Genomic DNA, 22,184 nt, shown 5'->3' on the forward strand with positions numbered 1-22,184 from the left:
GTTCAGAGCCAAGATATACACTAGAAAATATCAGGAGGATCTCTATAGAAAATGTAAAACTACACATACCAAAAACCACAGGCTGTGCTGGAATCGATCCATCAAACAAATCCAACGTAGCGATGCGACAGTTAGCTTACACCAAAAGTGCCGACAGATTATCAACGTCAATACATAATAGATAAAGAATCATAGAAACAAAAATTACAATTAAATCGCAGAATTTTCCGCCAAATCTAGATAATATAGATTACCTCTTGACCAGTACGTGGATCAAAGATACAACCATCATAAATTGATAAATATGACAATTACATCAATAAATAAATGTGTAGGTTCTAATTAAATAGTACCTATTGTAAAACTTGATAAGAAATAGAGTATAAATATAAGCGACTGAGGAAAATCTCTTGGTAGTCAATTGCTATACATATTTAAAATGGTGTTAGGTAGACTTTTCTTAGGAATCGTGTTGTGTGTAGTGGTGGCTTCCGATGGCGATGTGTGGCCACCATTTTCAATCTACCAAACTGTGAGTTACAAAACACTCACTGATTTAAACTAGTATTAATATCGGTTAATGTTTAGTTATTTTAAGGAAAAACTGATTGATCTTTAAGACAAAGGTTGAATTGATTGTAGTAACTGCTTATGCTGATATAATGTAAGAGAAATAGTTCTATGCTGCAAATTATAGACAAACATGTGCGAAAGTTCTTGGGTTGCAACCGAGACCCGGAAGACGATGCGTGGTCAGGCCCCCAACTAGATGGAGGGATGATCTGGCCAAGGTCACCAGCAAGTAGTGGATATCGGTTGCAGAAGAAAGAGAAAGTGGCGAGCCGTGGGGAGGCCTTTGTCCAGCAATGGACGCCTTTTGGGCTACAACGACGATGCAAGAAAGTTAACATTAAAAGAAAACTGAAATTTCAATTATGTCTTCACAGATCGAATGGATAAAATCAGATGGCTACGAACCAGAGACCCACCATGTGACCACACCCGACGGCTATATCCTGGAGATGCACAGGATACCTTATGGCAGAGATGGAAAGGATGCTTCAGACAATAGACCGGTGGTCTTTGTTATGCATGGTCTGATGGGTGCTTCGCAGGCATTCATACTAATGGGACCTGAAAACAGTTTTGGTAAGTGTTCAAAATTACCCTTCCTTATTGCTGAGCTGGAAGCGTTGGTCAAATAAACGAAAGAATAAAACCAACATCCAAGCTATTCCCAATTTTTTATTTTAAGTTTTTGGGATAGAAGAAGTAGAATTGCAAATGCCATTAAAATTCACATGCTGCTAAGAATTAAAATCACTTAGCCTCCATTTCTGGACTTCTTTATACATACAGCGTGCTAAAGTTTAAATTAAGATTCTCCAACATCATTTTTCCAGCATATAACTTAGCAGATGCAGGCTTTGACGTCTGGATGGGCAATGCCCGAGGCAACAAGAACTCCCGGTTCCACGTGTCCTTAGACCCTGACGATGAAGAGGAGAAGTTCCAATTCTTCGATTTCAGCTTCGAAGAGATCGGCATGTACGATTTGACATCTATGATCGACTATGTTCTGCAATACACCAGGAGGGACAAGCTACATTATATTGGACATTCTCAGGTACCTATCTAACATATTTAAATAAGCTTTGCTCTACACTAGGAACTCCTGTGCCTGTAGATAGACATTATACATGCCCAGATGCGGCCACGTATTGCAATTTTTCATAGATTCCTCAACCACTACACCAAAAAACAATCTGAAGTTATAATTATGTATTTATTAACAGGGTGGTACAGTATTCCTAGTAATGGCGACCATGCGACCGGAGTACAATGAGAAGCTGATATCCACCCACCTCCTGGCAGGAGTTGGCTACCAACACTACTTCCCTGATACACAGTTGAGCAGGATGGCTTTGATGACTGATATTATTTATGTAAGTATTTTTTCTACTCCTTTTAGTGTTGAGTGAATTCAATTTTACATCGATAATGTATTACTGGGAAGTACACTACGGCCTTTTTTGGTGAATTTGGAGATAACTTTTTGGTTGCTTAGTCAATCTTAAAGCACTTACTTCACACCAAGCAAGCTAACTTCATTCTCGCCATGGTCCACTTTCCATAGCGAAGTCTACCAATAAAGACCAGACACTGAAACAGTAGGCTGAGTGCAATTGATGCCATTCTTTATACACAACTAAGTACTACTTATACTTAGGAAGATGTTTTATTAATATTTTCCAGTCTCAAGCCTTACGCAGTGGTATAGTGGAACTGTTTCCTCCAGATTCCGTAGACATGATACCAGGAGGTATATTTCCCACACGAGAGTTATCATCAGATGCCAGATGTGTTGGCAGCGTGGAGTACAGCTACATGTGCGAACTCTTCGGTGTTAGAAGTATTATGGTAAATATCCATTTAACTGTACTTGACACACTTATACATATGAGATTTCCGGGTTCATCATCAGAAATCCTAAACATCGTACTCCATCTGATCTGATACTATGGTTCATAGTCCTTTATTAGCACGTAAATACCTACGTGAGAAATTAAGTGCTCAATAATTTTCACGTCATATTGTAAAATAAAGTAAACCACTACGTCTGTCCCTATGTCCATTCGCAATACTACCCAAGCCCCACACACGCACAGCCGGATCTAGTCTTCAATAAAAGAAAGTTGCAGTTAATTTTAAGGTTATTTTCAAAACTATTGAACTTTGAATAAACATTCCAAAGTTCATATAATGTACCTATACTAAAGACATGACTAGTAGAATCGCAAAATATCAGATAATATTAACGTTATTGTTTGTTATCTACAACGAAATGTATATGGTAATTGTAACCATAAATATGTAGTTATTTATCATCGCAATAAACAAGAACAAACGTGGAATTTGCATAAATAACACGTTGGCAGTTTGCACAACTACATATAAAATTAATAAAAAAATGCATACGACAACTATGCAATGTACTGCAGTAGGCATGGAGTGATTTATTGAGAAGTCAATAATCAAAATGATGAGATTATGAATATTTTACAACGAACCGAACATAAACGGAATAATTAATAACGCCAGATTCCAGCTCCATCATTTAAACCAAAGATAATATTACATCTCATTGTGCAATGAATGACGAATTATTAAAACTCCACGATTGAATAAACATGCAAACAAACATACTTATGTAAAGGTACATTGACATTCATAAATACTTATGTATATTAAGGCCATATAGTACGAAGACACGTTTACTCATTCATAGAATAATTAATCTGCGCATGAAATATTAATGTCCGCACTTTTTCGCATGATTGTGCACGCTTTTGGTTTGTATTGCTCGCGATTTACCAGTTAATTAGTTCTTACTACTTAGTTACTTTCATTAGTGTTCTGTAAGGTAAAATACATTTTTACACAATCCTTGCTTCCTAAGTCCTTAAAATGTCCTTTTTGAAATATTTTAAACATTCTCACTCATATATTCTAATCCCTTAATTCTCTAAAATCACCCAGTCTAACTTACACAACCATGTTTCAGAGGAACAATCCAAACGACCAAGCTGGGGCAGCTCTAAAACAAATCGCTCACTACGGCCAAAACATTAGAGACAAGAAGTTCCGTAGATTCCACCAGGGCAGACAAGCGAATCAAGCAGCTTACAATGACACAACACCACCGATATATGACTTGAGTCTGATCACATCTCCAGTCACCATGCATTATTCTCTAAGTGATGACTTGCTAGATGAAAGAGATGTCCTAGCTATGGTAGCTGATATGCCAAATGCGATAGCACGAAAAGTAGCAAGGGATAGCTTTCTACACTCAGATTATGTCATCGCTTTGGATGCTAAAGAGCTCGTTACGGATTATATTATTGAAGATATTATTAGGGCTGAGTAAGTATTCGTGTTTACTTGAATTTGTCTAAATATAAGCCCATTTTGTCAGAACTCTTACACCTAGATCTCCTCTAACGTGTACTTTACCCTTTGCGAATTGTCTTAGTTGTTACTATATTTTTCCCAGCATCATCTTTCCCTTATCCAAATTTTATTTGGGGTTAGCGCAGCATGTTTTCTTCTTCCATACTTTATTTACTCACAAGTGACATTCTCTCCAGCCATCTTGACTTTTACATTTTTTTCCGTTATATTTAAATACATCTTGCGAAGAATCGTAAGAGATTTTTACTAAGGAAAAGTCTAATATTTCTACTATTTCTTTCAGCCTCGCAGCGAGACCCGTTGAAGAAACCGTTGTTACCTCTGCACCAGTTATAGACAACACAACCCAAGTTACTGGTGCAGCAGCCACCATAGTACTTAATGTACATTTGATCGTCCTTAGCCTATATGTTATGTTTAAGTAATAGAATTAAGAGGAAATGGTACTGTAAATATTAGGTTATGGTAATGATAATAAACGGACTTGATTACATACTAAAATATGAGGCGCATTTATTAAACTACTTGCAAATTCAGATAGCGTTACATCTTTCTTTTATTTCTGGTTCTACCCCAACTTGAACTGTATCTTACTTACTGCGTTTAATCGCGGCTTTGTATATACATAAGTCACAAAACGATACATGCTTGCTTGAGAGGTTTGTATCTAAAGTATTTGAAGAAGATAAAAATAAAATAGACAAAATGTTTTAACACCGCTAGGTAGATGATTTGATAACAAAGCAATAGAAATAGACACAAATCATAACAAAATGGTTTCGCAAAGAGAGTTAGAGCATAACGTCATAAACGAAAGTGTTACTGCAGCAACATCAACTATAACAGTAAAGAGAGAACTAGTAAACAAGACTGTAAAAAGAAATGTATGGAGTAAGCGTAACTAAGACTATTTATCTTGCGGAACTGAATAGATTCGTCGATAAAAATAACTGACCGAACTAATTGACATTACAATGACTTGGGTAAAAGCTGTTCTATGGCCAGTTAGATATTAATTTTAATCCTTACTACTATAGTAAATAAGAAATTAGGTATCTCTGTCAGCTTTTCCGTCCATCTGTCTCGCCTTCACACTAAAATTACAAAACCAATTTAAATGTGTTTGGCATATAAAGAATCTAGCTAGAGCCTGAAAGGATAGAGGCTACTATTTATTTGCCTGTGGGAGGTATTTCCCTCGAGACGCGGATAAAACTACGGAGAACAGTAAGTATATAATAATCTACAAGCAGGCACAACATTTTTCCAAAGTAAACACAGCAAGAATTTTTCAAACCCACACCATAATTTAGATTTGTGATACCAGATAATGGCGTGAGGAAGATGGTGAAAGGAAATTAGCCTCCCCATGTAGTGATAAGGAGCAAAGGAGATACGTAAAATATTTGCTTATCGGAGTCTAGGAATAAATAGCGGTACACCAGAAGGTTCCGGAGTAGGGAGAAAATTGAACATTGAGGATGAAGCTTGATATGATCAAAGTGTATGTTGATTTTGGTTTTCGGGTAATATTTTGGAGGTGCGTTTGTGAAGGCCTTTTTTGTGGTTGATACAAATTGTTTATTTTATGTAGGTAAGCCGTTATCTCGCGTTTTTTCATAGTAAGCAAGATGCAGCAGATCTATGACCAATTACAATTATAACACAATGCAAACAACATAAAACAACTGAGGCCTGTCGAATGAAAAAAGGAATAGGTCATCATCATCTTCCGAGCCTTTTTCCCAACTATGTTGGGGTCAGTTTCCAGTCTAACCGGATGTAGCTGAGTACAGTGCTTTACAAGGAGCGACTGCCCTATCTGACCCTCTCAACCCAGTTGCCCGGGCAACCCAATATCCCTTGGTTAGACTGGTGTCAGATTTACTGGCTTCTGACTACCCGTAACGACTGCCAAGGATGTTCAATGACAGCCGGGACCTGCAGTTTAATGTGCCATCCGAAACAGTCATTGGTGTCTAAGATATACTTAGAAAGTACATACAAGCTTAGAAAAGTTGCATTGGTACTTGCCTGACCTGGAATTGAACCCGCGTCCTCATACTCGAGGTTGGTTCTTTGCCCACTAGGCCACCACGACTTTTTAGAAAGAGGAATAGGTCCTGGGAATAAAATCTGGACACATATTTTTTATTTTCTCCCGGATACGAATACGAATGAAGATATAAAACGATTTTGCGACGTCACTTTACAACGTGATGTCACAAGCCACTTACAAAAAGAAAACTACGTATCGTTATGTATTAAGAAAATATTTGATACGTGTTGTTTAATTTGTCTAAAAGACGGAATAATTAGAATCACCATTCGTTAACCACGCTAGAACGTTCACTTTGTTGGAAGCGTCCTATACAGTTAAAGGTCATTCTAGTGTTAAAATAAGGATTAATATTACCTGTCATACTAGCTTGTGGTTCTAATAAAGATGAGTCGCAGTTCAGATCGCGAATCTTCACTAGAAAGCCCTGCATCATGAGTATCTTGAATAAATAAAAAATAAAATAAATAATAAACGTAAAACTACTCATACCGAAAACAGATGCACTACTGAGCTGAAATCGATGGATTGCGTTAATTCCACAACAGCGTAGGTATTATAATCAATGTCAAGGAACGATAAGGAATTATAAAATAAAAAATATTAAATTGCAGAAGTACCCGCAAACTAAGTACGTACAACTAATATACAGTGTGTGTGAGTAATAATGTAAAATTATCATCGAAATACGGTAATCTATGTATCGCTGGAATAAATATTTGAAAAAACTCAATATCTAATTGTTTTTTTTTTTTAATATATTGTGGAAAGAAAATAGCTTCAATTGAAAATTACGTTTTTTTGCAAAAATCTAGTTTTATATCATATATGCAATATTTGTAAAAACTTATTTAAGCATCAGTCTTTTGAGGAAAAAATATCATTTTTGATTATTAATAAAATATTAAACTGGAGATTATAAACACACACTGTAGATCACCCCTTGACCATGGATCAAAACTTAAGACCATCATAAAACGATATGACAATTACATCAATTATAATCACATCCGTTCTAATTAAATAGTAACTATTGTAAAGATAAGAAAAAGAGTATAAATATGAGTAAGTGAGTAAAATCTTTGGTAGTTAATTTTTATTATTAAAAATGGTGTTAGGTAAACTTTTCCTCGGAGTCGTATTGTGTGCAGTAGTGTCCTCCGATGGTGACGTGAGGTCAAGATTTTCTATTTACGAAACTGTGAGTATACCTACTAGCTCTTGGTCCTAGAACGACTTCTTCTACCCGAATCTAAAGCCTCGGCTGGTATTGCAAGCTTTGTTTCAGCCAAATCCATTACATTCAATTCAACCATTTCATTTTATCCATTGATTGCAATAACTGCTCAGGTAATAATGCACATGTACATATTTATGTATGTTTCATGAACATAGCCGTAACTGTTTTATCATCATTATCATTTCAGCCATAGGACGTCCACTGCTGAACATAGGCCTCCCCCTTAGATCTCCACAGATACCTATTGGAGGCGACCTGCGTCCAGCGTCTTCCGGCGACCTTTATAAGGTCGTCTGTCCTATAACTGTTTCATAAGTTTCTAAAATAAAGTGAGTTAAAAGCATAGGTAAAAAAGAAACAAATAACCATGTAAGTAAAAAAAACGTTCTAGAATGCAAAAATTAAAAACCTTCATCCTCTGTCTTTGCAGGTCGAATTGATAAAATTCGATGGTTACCAACCAGAGACCCACCATGTCACCACACCAGATGGCTATATACTGGAGATGCACAGGATACCTTATGGTAGAAATGCAAACAGCACTTCAGATGACAGACCGGTGGTCTTTGTCATGCATGGTTTGATGGGCGCTTCCCAGGGATTCATACTATTGGGACCAGAGTATAGTTTTGGTAAATGCTTCAAGTTTTATAACACTTCGTCTGAAACTTGTGTTAATCTAGAACCCTTCTGAGTAATAATAATAAAGACATCCAAAGTCTATTTCGGCCAAATCAGCTGTTCTGATATACGGAGATCAGCCAGCTGCGCAGGACACAGGTGCACTGTCCATTTTTTAACTTTCATAGCCCAATGGGACGGCATTCTGACACGATCGGAGAGAGATCCCAACCTTCATATGTATCAAGCTTAACACAATTCTATTTAAGCGTTTTTATTTAAAGAAACATTTTTACCATTCAATTCTATTGCATGCGTTTCCATAGAAACGTAGCATATGGCAGGAATGGCGAACCTTTATCGACTCATGGGTCTAAAATGAAAATACTAAGTACCTATTTCTTTCCAGCTTACAACCTAGCAGATGCAGGCTTTGACGTCTGGATGGGCAATGCCCGCGGCAACAAGAACTCCCGGTTCCACGTCTCCTTAGACCCTGACGATGAAGAGGAGAAGTTCCAATTCTTTAATTTCAGCTTCGAAGAGATTGGCTTGTATGATGTGCCATCTATGATCGACTATATTTTGCAGTATACCAGAAGGGACAAGCTACATTATATTGGCGCTTCTCAGGTATTTTATATCTATCCTAAATCATAAAGCTGAAGAAATTGTTTGTTTGATTGATCGCGCTAATCTCAGACTACTGGAACTACGGGTTCAATTTGAAAAAATGTTAGTGTTAGATTTACTTTAATTATTATTTTTTCCTAGGGTGGTACAGTATTCCTAGTGATGGCGTCCATGTTACCGGAGTACAATGATAAGCTCATATCAGTTCATCTACTAGCAGCAGTTGGTTATCAAAATCATTTTCCAGGTGCACAGCTAAGAAGAGCGGCGTTGATGACTGATATTATTTATGTAAGTAATTCTACTCCATAGAAGATTTTAAATGTTGTTACATAGGATTACTTATTAGCTGTGGTATTACACTATTCTCTATCCCCGGTTGAAGATCTAGGGAGTGGCTCAAAAGGACATAAGGGAGATGTAGTGACAAAAGATAACTGCACAGCTAGTCCACTTTAGGTTAGAAAAAGTGTATAAGGTGTAGCGTAGTTTGTGGTAAGAACACCATATTGAAACAGAAGACTAAGTGCAATTGTGATCTTCTTCTATAACTGTTTTATGAACTGTACAGGTTATAATTTCTTAATACTTCAAAAATCTTTATGATGTTCTTTCATTAATATCTGATTAATATTTTCCAGTCTCAAGCCTTACGCAATGGTATAGTGGAACTGTTCCCTCCGAACTCTGTAGAGATGGTGCCAGGAATAACGCCTTCACGAGAGTTAACAAACGCTAGATGTGTTGGCAGCGAAGAGTACAGCTACATGTGCGAACTCTTCGGTGTGAGGAGTCTTATGGTAAGTTCCTACATATCATGCAAGCCTATTGTAGTTTCCGTGTATTCCCACAATTTCCATGTACACCGAGTGTGGCCTCTCACAATGCCACTTGAGCTACCTGGGATATTATACGAAACAAGTCATGCCGTTTCTCCGTGAAGACTTATGTATACTACTTATGTACGAGTATACTGTAAGAGTAGATAATGATCCATATTCATACCTCAAATACATCCAAATTTTCTTAAGCGGGGAATTAATTCAAACCAGGCTAACAAACAAATAAACTTCTTTCAGAGGAATAATCCAGATGACCAAGCAGGGGCAGCACTAAAACAAGTAGCTCACTACGGCCAAAACATTAGAGACAGGCAGTTCCGTAGATACCACCACGGCAGACAGGCGAACCAAGCAGCATATAATGAAACATCACCACCAATATATGACTTGAGTCTCATCACAGCACCAGTCACCATGCATTATTCTCTAAGCGATGACTTGTTAGATGAAAGAGATGCTCTAGCTATGGTATCTGATATGCCAAACGCTAAAGCGCGGAAGGTAGCAAGGGATAGCTTTCTGCATACAGATTATGTAGAGGCTTTAGATGCTAAAGAACTGGTTACGGATTATGTTATTGAAGAGATTATAAAAGCTGAGTTAGTATCTACATGTATCTTTAATAGAACATTTCTCAGTTTATGTACTGCTTGCTCTGCATCTGCATAAAGCTTCATCATCATCTCAGCCATAGGACGTCCACTGCTGAACATAGGCATAAAGTTTACTTTGTAACAATACTATGACACGAACGACTTGTGATACCCGTCTTTTGTCCCTATGTATTTGTACCTTACTTTGAAAGAATCAATTAACCACACTTTACTTTCTCTCTTCTTTCTCATATTAAAGATTATAACTAAAGATGGTCCTAATATGTTTGCCTTTTTTTTCAGCCTCGCCGCGAGACCCGTTGAGGGAACCGTAGCAACCGCTGCACCAGTTATAGACAACTCAACCCAAGTTACTGGTGCAGCATCCACGATAGTACTTAATGTATATTTGGTAGTCCTAAGTCTGTATGTTATGTTTAAGTAATACAATGAGGAAGAAGTGTTATTGTAAATATTTGTATATACTATGTATAGTAAAAGGATTTGATAGAATCTGCTGTATTTATTTACTTATAAATTCACCTAGAATTAAATCTTTTTTTCATCATTTTCAGCTTTGTGAAACATCGTCTCACATTTCTTATCTGCTCACTTAGTATTCCCAATAATCATTTATTCAGCAATTACAAAACAATGCAACTAAAATATTAATAAAAGTACCTACATGAGTCTCAACATGTCAAATACTATGTGGATCACTTGCATCTACATTTGATAGCCAACAAATCTACAAATTAAAAGTGCATCATCATCATCACACTTCGAAGAATTTCTCGTGATCTCATCATTAACATGAGGACAGACCACATGACACGTTGCACTTGGCATCACACCTAGTTTCGAGGTAAAGAGTACCCACACACTGCCAACTTTTAGTCGGCCGCTAGTTTGTTTGGGCTCCTACATCAGTATAGAGATGAATAGTAGAAAAAACGTTACAATCATCAGATATTTAGTCGGCATCAGACAGATTGAAAATTTTTCTTGAAGTTTGACCGATTGAAGTAGTACATAAACTGTCTTTATTCGTTGTATATTTATTGTTAAGAGTGCAATAAAGAATAATTAAAAAAAAATGCAAACCCTCGAGTCGACTGTCAGCCAACTATTTAGTCTGTAGTATGCTGTGCTGTAATACTGTATGCTAGTCATTTATATCGGAATATCGTTCACACTTGATACTTCGATGGATGCTGTAATTAGTAGATACGTGACAACTAGCGGTTTGTGTTTGCGCTTGTTAGTGCTACATTTACTGGAGACATACGATATGATCATTAGAATATCAAAATATCGATCGATCTTGAAAATGATTTAGAAGTTATAGAACTATCACGAAACAGCATTTAAAGATAAAAACCTTCAGCAAAAATCACAAAGCAAACATAGGCCACAGAAAGACCTAAAAGCAAAGACAAAAGCAAGCATTATACACGACATATGTATATCTACATATGCCAAACCACCGAAAAACCCAAGAGTAAAATAAAATCTAACACCCAAATACCAACCTTTCTGTCACAAAGCTAATGACAGCCACCATATCGAAGACCTGTATTTTACACTCTCGACTCCCGTTACATATCACAGTGGACGGAATAAATCACTAGGTACTGACGAACCCTTGTCAGAGATATTAATGATTGCCGACCACGAACCGCCCACAAACATTTGTCACAATTTTTGCGATGATATATTTATTTGTTTTGATTGATACCGGGTTGGTATCGGCTTTATGACTTGTGGATATGTTTTAAGTTAGAATATTTTAAGTTTGTATGCAAAACTATAGCGCATTGTATAATAATACAGTTGTAACAAAACCTTTTAATGTAGAGCTATGTGGTCGAGGGAAATTTTTCCATCATTTCTTCTTTCCAGACATAATACTAGGAGTCTATGGAGATTAAGGGTTTTTGGCAATGCTGTCCAATGTAATTGACTACTATTATAATGCATTTGACGTTCACTATGTTCCGGATCCATATAGCTAGTGAAGGATCTAGAGAGGTCGTTGATTTGTTTAAAGGAATGTCTCTTACTATCTGAACCTGAAATTGAAATATATCATCATCATCCTCCGAGCCTTTTCCCAACTATGTTGGGGTCGGCTTCCAGTCTAACCGGGTTCAGCTGAGTACCAGTGCTTTACAAGAAGCGACTGCCTATCTGACCTCCTCAACCCAGTTACCCGGGCAACCCGATACCCCTTGGTTAGACTGGTGTCAGACTTACTGGCTTCTGACTACCCGTAACGACTGCCAAGGATGTTCAATGACAGCCGGGACCTACAGTTTAACGTGCCATCCGAAACACAGTCATTGGTGTCTAAGATATACTTAGAAAGTACATACAAACTTAGAAAAGTTGCATTGGTACTTGCCTGACCTGGAATCGAACCCGCGCCCTCATACTCGAGAGGTTGGTTCTTTGCCCACTAGGCCACCACGACTGAAATTGAAATATCGACTGCAAGCAGGCAATACCTCCTATCTGACTCCGGGTGGATTTTAAAGGGGAACAATAAAACTTAATAAAATCCTTATTCCGAGGAAGGTATAATGAGATACTGAAAATCCAAGTTTTCTTTTTCTAAGCATAGTATTGATTAATAAAGTTTTTTGTTTTTATTTTGAATCTAAAGGTAGTTTATAGTAGATACAAGTTTTTTGGTTTTTTGAAACAAAAATGTCAGATAGGAGGTATTGCTTGCTTGCAGTCGATATATATGACTGCATACAGGAGTATAATACTAAGTTTCAATTCCGTGCAAGATAGGATCCAGGTGTAACCTATAAAATATTACCTTTGACTCCTATAAAATTAAATAAATTGATGAAAACACATGCAAGGGCCTTGTACTGTAACAACGTTGTATTTTTAACAAATAAACGAGTATTTGTTACAAACTGTAGTACAAGTTGAATTTACTGTTAGAAATATTTTCAGCATCGTCATTTACCTACGATTCCACTTTCTATCGTACTTCGATGAAAAATAACCGTATGAAATAATATTTGAGAATATGAAACTTAATATAAACTACATTCGTCAGCAAATTAAACTGAAATATTTTGAAGGGAACGTAACCGTTAATTCCCCGCAACGAGTGGGCTCTTTCGCAATCCTCGTGTAGGGTGACCATGAAGTGTGTTTTATTTTTTTAGACAGACTAATTAGATTAGAAAAAAAATACGAAATAAATGTTTTGTAAAATATATTGGTCAACTTATATGTACTTTAAGTAAATAGAGGTCTATAATTTTATAATTTTTGGTATGAATAAACAACGAAGCAAAATTGTCATATTGTCATACCTCATGCCCAAGCAAGCACATAGTTACTTCCAAGCCTTTAACTGAACTTCTTGGGAATTTCGGTCATTCCAAAAAGTGAGCTGTTTAGGCTACAACCTTTAAGAATTCCTTTTGAGTTTTCTAATCAAGTAACCATTTAAAGTCAGCAATTTACCAACAACATGTTAGTAGCCTTCAGGAAATATCCTTCAAAATCCTAACCCATAGTCACCCTACATTCATAGCACTAATATACCTCGTTATTTGGGTCACAACACATTTGCTATCGGGTCATGATCGCTGCTGTTGACGGCATTAAATATACCGAGTATTTTACCTTTAAATTAATATTCCGTTTTGTTTCGGATATAATTCTTCTGTAGGTTTTGGTAAGCTGAGGATTTTAGTGCTATAATTTATTGTTGGTATGGTGAATATGTGAAACTAGACATAGGGTTTCAAAACTTCGGATTTCTGTGTTAAATCGACAAAGACTCATACCCTCTTATAATAAAAACTGCCGCAAGTAGTGGTTTAAACCAGACTGAAGACGTCTTGGTTTGTTACGGTACTTACGATAGTCTTTACTTCCTTATTACAAAACGTAGACTAAGAGAAGACTGTTTGGTACTTCGATTTGTCTGTGGTTCAAATAATATCCACAGATTATAAGCAACAAATATTTAAATCATTCGTTCAATCGTTCCGAATTCTATGCGCCGTTCCTTGCATTTTGATGAAAAATAAATAACTATGATAATAAAACAAATATCTATGCGGTTGAAAATATTACGTTTTATTATTTAAAGGTAATTTTATATTTCTAGTATCTTTTAACGATATACATGATCCAATTATTTTCTTTTAAACAACTATCGAGTTTGCGCGTATAACGGAATGTCAGCGCGCGTATCCGAGTTGTTTTGTTTTTAGGTTAGGAATAACTTGGATGATTTTCATCCCGATTTAAATGATTAAATAAGACGTTGTGCATCTAATTAGAACCTCTTCAAAATTAAATGCACAATAACTTATAAGTACACAGTATATCGTGTGCATTAAATTACCAAAAAAAGGAAACAACATAAAAGTAGAAAACTATATTTTATTCCGATGTCTATTTATACAGTCAAACGCACTGATACATGTTGGAAACACAATCACATAATCTTGTTCCGAATCTTGTTCGTATTATTTCGAAAAACGTAAATCGATATTTATATCGAAAATTGTCGTCAGGTAATTTGAAGAGATTTTCTCGATGACGCACTCTGTTGGGTCCCCGGACACTCTCAATAGTATTCTAACACATCCAAGTATTCCAAATCAAATCACACATATTTATATCCACTTTCGTTCTTTTCATCACAAAACAAATAACCTCAAAAGTAAATAATGCCGGAATTTGACGTTTGTCGACTAAGTACTACAGTTAAACTAGGGGGCTCGATGGTTTATCTTTTGTACTACAGATAGTAATTAAATAGGACTTGCGATAAACTGCTTGTAATAACGTTTTTTCAAGGTCGTACTTAAAGCTGGATTAAAGGTAGTACAAAAGCCGATACTTATTTGATACTTATTTGATCAGAGCAGATTGGAAGCATGGCGGCTAAGACTGGAGACGGTAGGGTTAAAGGTCAGCAAGAGCAAAACTGAGTATCTGCATTGCGATTTTGGCGGTATATCAAGACCCATGGCCATAACCCTAGCCGGCATGCCCCTACCAGCCTGCTCCGACTTCCGGTACCTTGGTTCACTCGTCCAAAGTGACGGTGAGGTGGACAGGGACGTTACGCATCGGATCAATTCTGGATGGATGAAGTGGCGACAGGTAACTAGCACTATCTGTGACCCACGGATGCCTCTCAAACTGAAGGGCAAAATCTACAAAACCGTCATAAGACCTGTCGTCCTGTATGGATCAGAGTGTTGGGCATTGAAAAAGAAGGATGAGAAAAGAGTGCATGTAGCAGAGATGAGAATGTTGAGATGGATGTGTGGTGTTACCAGAATGGACAAAGTGAGGAATGAGTATATCAGAGGAAGCCTGAAAGTAGCGCCAGTGACAGAGAAAATGAGAGGTCAGCGTTTGTCCTGGTATGGGCATGTGATGAGACGGTGTGAAACGCATGCTACAAAGAGTGTGCTAAGTATGAATGTGGAGGGATGGAGAGGCAGAGGTAGACCGAGGAAAAGATGGATTGATTGCCTGAAAGAAGACATGAAGCAAAAAGGAGTGGATGTAAGTATGACGTCTGACAGAGAGGAATGGAAGAAAAAGACATGTTGCGCCGACCCCAAATGACTTGGGAACAGGGCAGGAAGATGATGATGATTTATAATAAGAGGGATAAAGTCAGTTTTCTTATTAAAAATCTTTTTCAGTTACTCATAATAAAAACAGAACAGTCAGCATTTCAAGAAATACTATCATAAAATAATATCACAACCATATCGATTCACGATCAAAAGTAACTCAAACCACTATAAAAATTGGATATTAGATAAAAGCCCCGTAACTCCGGGTTCCACGCCCGAATTTTACGGCATTTAGAAATTTTCGCTTTAAAGAAACCCATTCACGGCAACGCTTCGTCGTTCCTCAAAGGACAATATTATGTCAATTCTCGCCTTCTCAAAAGCCATATATCTCCTTCAGACTTGAACCAACTCCGCTCAAATGGAAATTCCCCACACATAACCAATAAACACCGTAATACAACCCAATAAGGTCCAAAATCCCCCAACTTGCCGAATAAACAAATCGCTAAGAAATATAAAGGTAAAAAAATGAATGTCTCGGTAAGAATAGATCCATTTCTTCGTTTTGAACGGAAATCAAAATAATGAAATGTTTACTTTTTCTTTTCACTTCAGTGCAGGTGATTTTTCACTTTAATATAAACGATATTGAATCAATGTATTTTATTTTGTAAAGAATATTGAGAATTTCACATTTCAGAGACGCAAATTATATTTTTAAATTGTATCAAGTTAAACGTAGCAATTATTTGTGAAGGAATATTTTTCTTTCAGAAGGTTAGTAGTAATATGATTCAACTCCTATTTTTATCGACGAGCTATTTTGTTCACGTGTGAACAAGTGCAAAGAAGCTTCATATAGAAAACCAATAATAAATAAGCAAGATAGTTTCTTACTATATTTAGTATCTAATAACGAGAATGTAAGATAAATCAGCTATATATTTCCAGAAAAAATATGTCTTATAAGCCATAAGCCATAATTGTCTGAAACAAAAATATCTACTTTTGGCCTTGTTTTTTTACTAGGATTATCATTCAGTAAAATAATGTTCTTCCCGAAGGCTATATTGTTTTTTTTTCTTGTAATTTAATGAACATTACAAACTTACCATTTAGAAGGAAAATGGCGACTATAATGTAGGTAAGCACTTTAGATTTACGTACCTGAAACAAAAAATACAATTAACTTAAGACATAAGGACGAAAAAAATATAACAAAGGTAATAAGTGGCTAGGATTAGGACACTGAACTTTTGATCTACATATTTGGAATTCACGATTACGAGGAAATTCGTGGTTCAACTATGAACTGTCTTTTCAACCGACTTCCCAAAAAGGAGGACGTTCTCGGACGCTATGGTTCTTTTAATAGCGATTTTATAAGATAGAACAAGATCAACTATTGAACGCATCTTAAAAAAAAATATTTCAACTTTAAAATTGTAATACAATAAAACACGTCCCAGAATTCAATACCCGCACTCGCGGTAAAGCAAACATTATTGTTCCAAGTGGCTGGGCACTCGAGTGACTTCAGTGGCTATGTCCAAAGCAATCCGAATAGCGTAGGACGGCGGTCAAACGCAGCGCATTCCCCACGCTCCGGGACGCTTTGCTAGCGTCCAATATAATGACCGTAATGGAAAAGCTCTTTTCTCGTATGTTTATTGTGTTATGCTTTGAATGGGTGTGGAAATGCATATAGGAGAAAGACAAGTCAAAAGGTTTGTTATGATTACAGGGATTCATAATCTTAATTTCAGTGTTAATGGGATTGTCCTTCGATCAACAGATGAATATCGTTCGAACGTGAAAAAGGTATACAGGTAAATAGAGAAGTCTAACTTAAGCCTCTAAGATAAGCAACTTGAAACTTAATTGTCAGAATTGTTTTTAACCTCTGCAAAATTGTCTTGTGTAAATCTGAGCCAACATAACGGAGATCTACTTCATATGCTTGACATCGGACTAACTTGTAGAATTGGCAGAAGATTCCCTATTAAGAAACCACAAAACCACTTCATAAAAAAATTATCTTCCACAAAAAATTCCCAATTCGAAATCCTCAGCAAAAGCCAGAAGGTATTCGCAGTAAGGCAAACAGTATTGTTCCAAGTGAATAGACAAACGAGTGTGCCACGGTTGAGCACAGCACACGATCCCGCCGGATGCCTCGAGGATGGACGGTGACCGCATCTGTGATTGCATTCGCAACGCTCTGCCGGTCAGCTTCAGCGTCAAACGTAATGACCGGAATGGGAGCTCTCTTTTATCCCTGTATTTATGAGTTGGTTCTGTTTCATCTTCTAGTCAACTGTTAATGTGTTTTTCTAAGTGACTATTTCTATCGTTAATAGATGTTATGTATTAAGTTATTTCTAAACTTACGAAAAATATTTTCGATTTCACTATAAAGTCATTTGTAATTCAACTCGTTCTATTATTATGACATAACACATTTTTCAAATTTTACCAAGCTTTTTTTGGGAAAAAGTAAAATATGTTTCGACATCTTATTAATTATTATCCGGATTTACATCCCAACCTTACTTCAGTACTCCGAAACTCGCGGCTTCCCGAAGAATTGCAAGTCAAACAAAATTTCCTAAGCCAAGCCGAGGTGCAAATATTGGGTAGATCGGAGACCGTTAGTCCGTCGGATCCGCGGCAGCGTCATAATAGAGCCTTAAAGAGTGTCAACAGAAGTTGCTTGACCAGAATACTAAGACCCATCCTGCCCTTACAAATTGTAGCAAGCCACAGAACCCGCGGGTCTTCGTGTCTGGTCGTGTTAAAATGTTAGTAGCTATCGTGCGCATTAAGGGGATAAACAGCCACTGTTAAGGTACCACGGTCCTAATGAAGGAAATGGTTCCAGTCGTTTAAAGTGTAATTTTTATCATAATAATTTCTCTGGATAATGTGATTTTCATCCCATTTATGAGCATGTCTTGTTTTGTGTCTCTTGTATTAAATGTTACTTATATCGTTTTGAATTTCGAGAGCTGTTTTGATTACAAAATAATTAGCCTCCGCTAACGTTTTTGCTCGTATCCCATGGGACTTCTCCGCACACGCGGATAAAGTAGCCCATACCTTCCTCGATACATGGGCTATCTAACACTGAAATACTTTTTCAAATCGATCCCTTGATTCTTGAGATTAGCGCGTTGAAACCAACTCTTCACCGTTTGTTACGTCTAAGACGATACCAATTTCCTGACTCATTTAATAAGCACATGATTCTTTATTCATCCAATCATATAATTATGGTAAACGTATAACAAGCCATTGACATCCGCGTTACATTCGTGCATGCATGCATGCGTGCGTGCGTGGGTGGGCTCAGGACGTGCGGATGTTCACACATTTCTTACATACATTATTTTAGTGCACGAGAATTCTTCACGATTGCAACTTAGAAACATAGGTGACTACGATAGTGCCGGAAAGGTCGAAGTTGTTGTGTTTAGATATGTAGTTATTGTTAGACTCACCGAAAACGGTACTGAGAATAAACTTATTACGGAGGAAAAGAATATGAAAAGCATCTTCTTAACACATGAAGGCAACCACACATTCCACTAAATTTGGAACAACTGTACAGAATTATCCTGCTGCCCTTATCCCAATCTTGTTTGGGGTTGACACGGCATATCTTCTTCTTCCATATACCTTCTATCTGCCGTCATCTCACAAGAAACACTCAAACACGATAGTTATTTTATGATGAAGTCATTAAGCAATCTTAAACAAAAGGTAAGGGTGTAACTAATCTTACTTCAAGAGATACACATGTCTTTCTAACACGGTTGTAGTTAAGTTGTTTCTTAAGTTTAGCTGGTCCGGTACTACTCGTTGTGCAGTAAGTGAATGACTAAAGTTTGATTCTATCGCCTTGCCAGAGTACCCTAGCTGTTAGAAGCAACACGAGTTAGAATTTTGTATCGCTCCTGTTAAAGTAACAAGTGTTTGAAACTTATGCAAGTTTTTGTGGCTCTTTTATATTAGTAGAATAAAGTCTTATTTGATTTAATTAAAGCAGTACTGGCCAGTAAGAACAATTTGCAAGAATTTCGGCCATGCATTCATTCAGTGTTCTCCATTAAAAATTAAGCGTAAAGTTCAATAATTCACAATCCGATTCAGCGTAACCTTTAGCACTTACGAAATTGCAGCTTCTGCGAAAACAAAAGGCGTAATACAATTCGGAACTCGAATGTATCGTTAATTTAAATACAAATTGTATATCAAAAGAATAATATAATTATGACGTTGTACGTCAAAGATGAAACAATGGGTATTTTTCAGCAGCTGACACTTTCCGCGCCTCGGAGCGTGTGGCGTAACACGTTGCAGGATACAATGACGTCAGGCCGGATTTTTCGCTTCGTTACACGGTAAAACGATTTATTATATGTTAACACTTTCTTTTAACTACATTTTGAAAGTCTTTAGGTACGGGGAAATATAAAGATTTGCGAGTTATTTGAGCTTTTCAATAATAATACAGAAGGTAAATCGAAGTAGGTTAAATTATGACCAAACTATAAACCATTCATTTGCACTGACGTGAGCAGATGCACAAAGGCTTTAATTGACAATTTCATACCTAAAACACGATCCCGAAAATTTTCTGCTTATAAAAAAAGTTTATGAAAAAAAAAGCAGCAAATAACTGTGAATAACTTCCTCTAGAGACGAGTGAGACAATTCTCACACTTGCAACTGTTCGCGTATCAGATTTAATACGACTATTGTTGCAGCAACAAAATTTCGAGGTGTAACTGACCGGCTTAATTTGTTTCTGCAATGGCAACATTTTGTCCGGCTACAGTTAATTAAAGTTAGGTCTTTTTGTTCACTTTTTGTTGAGGGTAATTGTAATGAAATTATGTTTTATGAGTTTGTGAGGTTTGGATTATGGTTACAGCATTTAGAATAACATCCTATTTTAAGGCTTCGTTACTAAGTTGAAATTAGAAACTGTACCAATTAATGTCTTGAAGAAGTGATCTATCCATTTTATTAAATGATATGGAGACTTTTGCTTGTTACGACGTCATAGACCAAAACCACATTGACCTACGTTCTAAAACAAAGAAAAACGATAGTCCACAACTAGAAAAAACCTGTAGTTATCCAAAGGTAAAAGCCTGCGAGCTCTGGTCGGCAATGCAATCTAGGATACGTAAAAAAACGAAGGCAGACGTTCCACCATTCAATTTTATTTGAAAGCGGTGACTTCGAACCACTTTAGTATTGCTTTACAAATGTCCAATGTTGCTTTAGTTAAGAAAGTAGAAGAGAATCAGAATTTTTATTTTTTGTTTTGATTAGCGCAGACTTAGTACCAATTGCCGAAAAATTTGTTAGATTTTTCTAGTTTCTACTAGGTCAAGGTCTGTTTTCCTGAAACATCAACATCATTATTTGTCAGTTTCAGTGTTATAAAGTAATTTAAGTTTAGCATGATGTGTTTTTGGCAGCCGTTCATTATTCAGAAAAACACCGGAGTAGTTTTGTCCCGAATCCACAAAAACATGGTAATTAGGTATTAATATAGGTAACTGTTAAGATGGGTTATTATAGGTCATCCTCCGAGCCTTTTTCCCAACTATGTTGGGGTCGGCTTCCAGTCTAACCGGATGTAGCTACCACCAGTACCACCAGAGTACCAGTGCTTTACAAGGCGCGATTGCCCTATCTGACCTCCTCAACCTAGTTACCCGGGCAACTCGATACCCCTTGGTTAGACTGATGAGGTTGATGGGGTATTATAGGTAAGATGAGGATTTTGTTTTGTAAAAGCGCATAAACGCAGTCTGCACAGACTGTCTTTCGGATTTAAAATGTCAACTGCATTTTATACTTTTTATTACTGAACAGTTGGAGATCGGATGAACGGCGTTGGACAATCCGGGTGTCTATGAAAAATAAAACCCATCGCGCTATGAGCTAATCCCAGATTTGTTTGAACACCAGTTTCGATTTATAGAATAGCACTCGTTCGACATTTTTATGATTTATATACAGAAAGATTTATTTGTTATTTTTACTGAGATTAATCAAAGAGTGCGGATAAAATATTTTAATAAAAATATATCACTCTTTTATACAAATGTTTCGGTTTCTTTTTTGTGTCAAAAGAGTTATGAATTTCCATGTAACTTCCAAAAATTTATATTTCAGAATTCAGGTTTTATTGTGGCAAAGAGGTAATATTTAAAACTGACTGTCGGTCTACGACAAAAAATGTTTTTTTTTTTTCCAGGAGACCAACATATTTCTTCTCAATTATGCCTTATCAATGTATTATTATTTAAGCCAAAACCTCCAACAATCAGACTAACAGCAGCTTACCAAAACAAACTAAACGGAACAATGAATAACCCAATCACTCCAAATGAACACTTTCATCTCAGCGTCTACTCATTTCCCTTTATTCCGCTCACGTAGACTACAGTTAAGGTCAACTACTCCCCCAGGATTCGATTCCCGACTAACGAACTCACTTCGCGGTGTAAGGATGGTTTCAGACTGAAGGTTTTCCTGCGACCGTCTTGACATAGTTCATTAAAATGTGCGCTACATTTCAAGCTTCAATACACTTACACGTCTACACTTAAAAACAAT

General features: G+C 36.7%; 3 protein-coding genes across 4 annotated transcripts in view; 2 read left to right on the plus strand and 1 right to left on the minus strand.

Moving 5' to 3' along the window:
- Positions 1 to 22,184, minus strand: part of LOC124630305 (syndecan) — a 275,530-nt gene that overhangs the window by 124,268 nt on the left and 129,078 nt on the right. The gene's annotated exons all lie outside the window — the stretch shown is intronic.
- Positions 406 to 4,521, plus strand: LOC124630293 (lipase 3-like). Its single transcript, XM_047164122.1, has 7 exons — positions 406 to 532; positions 948 to 1,149; positions 1,404 to 1,627; positions 1,797 to 1,946; positions 2,257 to 2,421; positions 3,566 to 3,927; positions 4,259 to 4,521. The coding sequence occupies exons 1-7, from the start codon at positions 440 to 442 to the stop codon at positions 4,398 to 4,400; spliced, it is 1,338 nt and encodes a 445-aa protein (XP_047020078.1). The 5' UTR covers positions 406 to 439; the 3' UTR covers positions 4,401 to 4,521.
- LOC124630299 (lipase 3-like) lies at positions 7,626 to 10,476 on the plus strand. Its single transcript, XM_047164136.1, has 6 exons — positions 7,626 to 7,906; positions 8,305 to 8,528; positions 8,670 to 8,819; positions 9,170 to 9,328; positions 9,608 to 9,969; positions 10,267 to 10,476. Exons 1-6 carry the CDS (start codon positions 7,780 to 7,782, stop codon positions 10,406 to 10,408), a joined length of 1,164 nt encoding a protein of 387 aa, XP_047020092.1. The 5' UTR covers positions 7,626 to 7,779; the 3' UTR covers positions 10,409 to 10,476.

The sequence above is a fragment of the Helicoverpa zea genome, chromosome 1, assembly GCF_022581195.2.
Source record: "Helicoverpa zea isolate HzStark_Cry1AcR chromosome 1, ilHelZeax1.1, whole genome shotgun sequence".
Lineage (NCBI taxonomy): Eukaryota > Metazoa > Arthropoda > Insecta > Lepidoptera > Noctuidae > Helicoverpa > Helicoverpa zea.

Coding starts and splice junctions, on each gene's coding strand:
- LOC124630293 (XM_047164122.1), top strand. CDS start 440: ATGGTGTTAGGTAGACTTTTCTTAGGAATCGTGTTGTGTGTAGTGGTG. Junction 1,150..1,403: donor GGGACCTGAAAACAGTTTTG/GTAAGTGTTCAA, acceptor TCATTTTTCCAG/CATATAACTTAGCAGATGCA. Junction 1,947..2,256: donor TGATGACTGATATTATTTAT/GTAAGTATTTTT, acceptor AATATTTTCCAG/TCTCAAGCCTTACGCAGTGG.
- LOC124630299 (XM_047164136.1), top strand. CDS start 7,780: ATGCACAGGATACCTTATGGTAGAAATGCAAACAGCACTTCAGATGAC. Junction 9,329..9,607: donor TCGGTGTGAGGAGTCTTATG/GTAAGTTCCTAC, acceptor AACTTCTTTCAG/AGGAATAATCCAGATGACCA. Junction 9,970..10,266: donor GAAGAGATTATAAAAGCTGA/GTTAGTATCTAC, acceptor CTTTTTTTTCAG/CCTCGCCGCGAGACCCGTTG.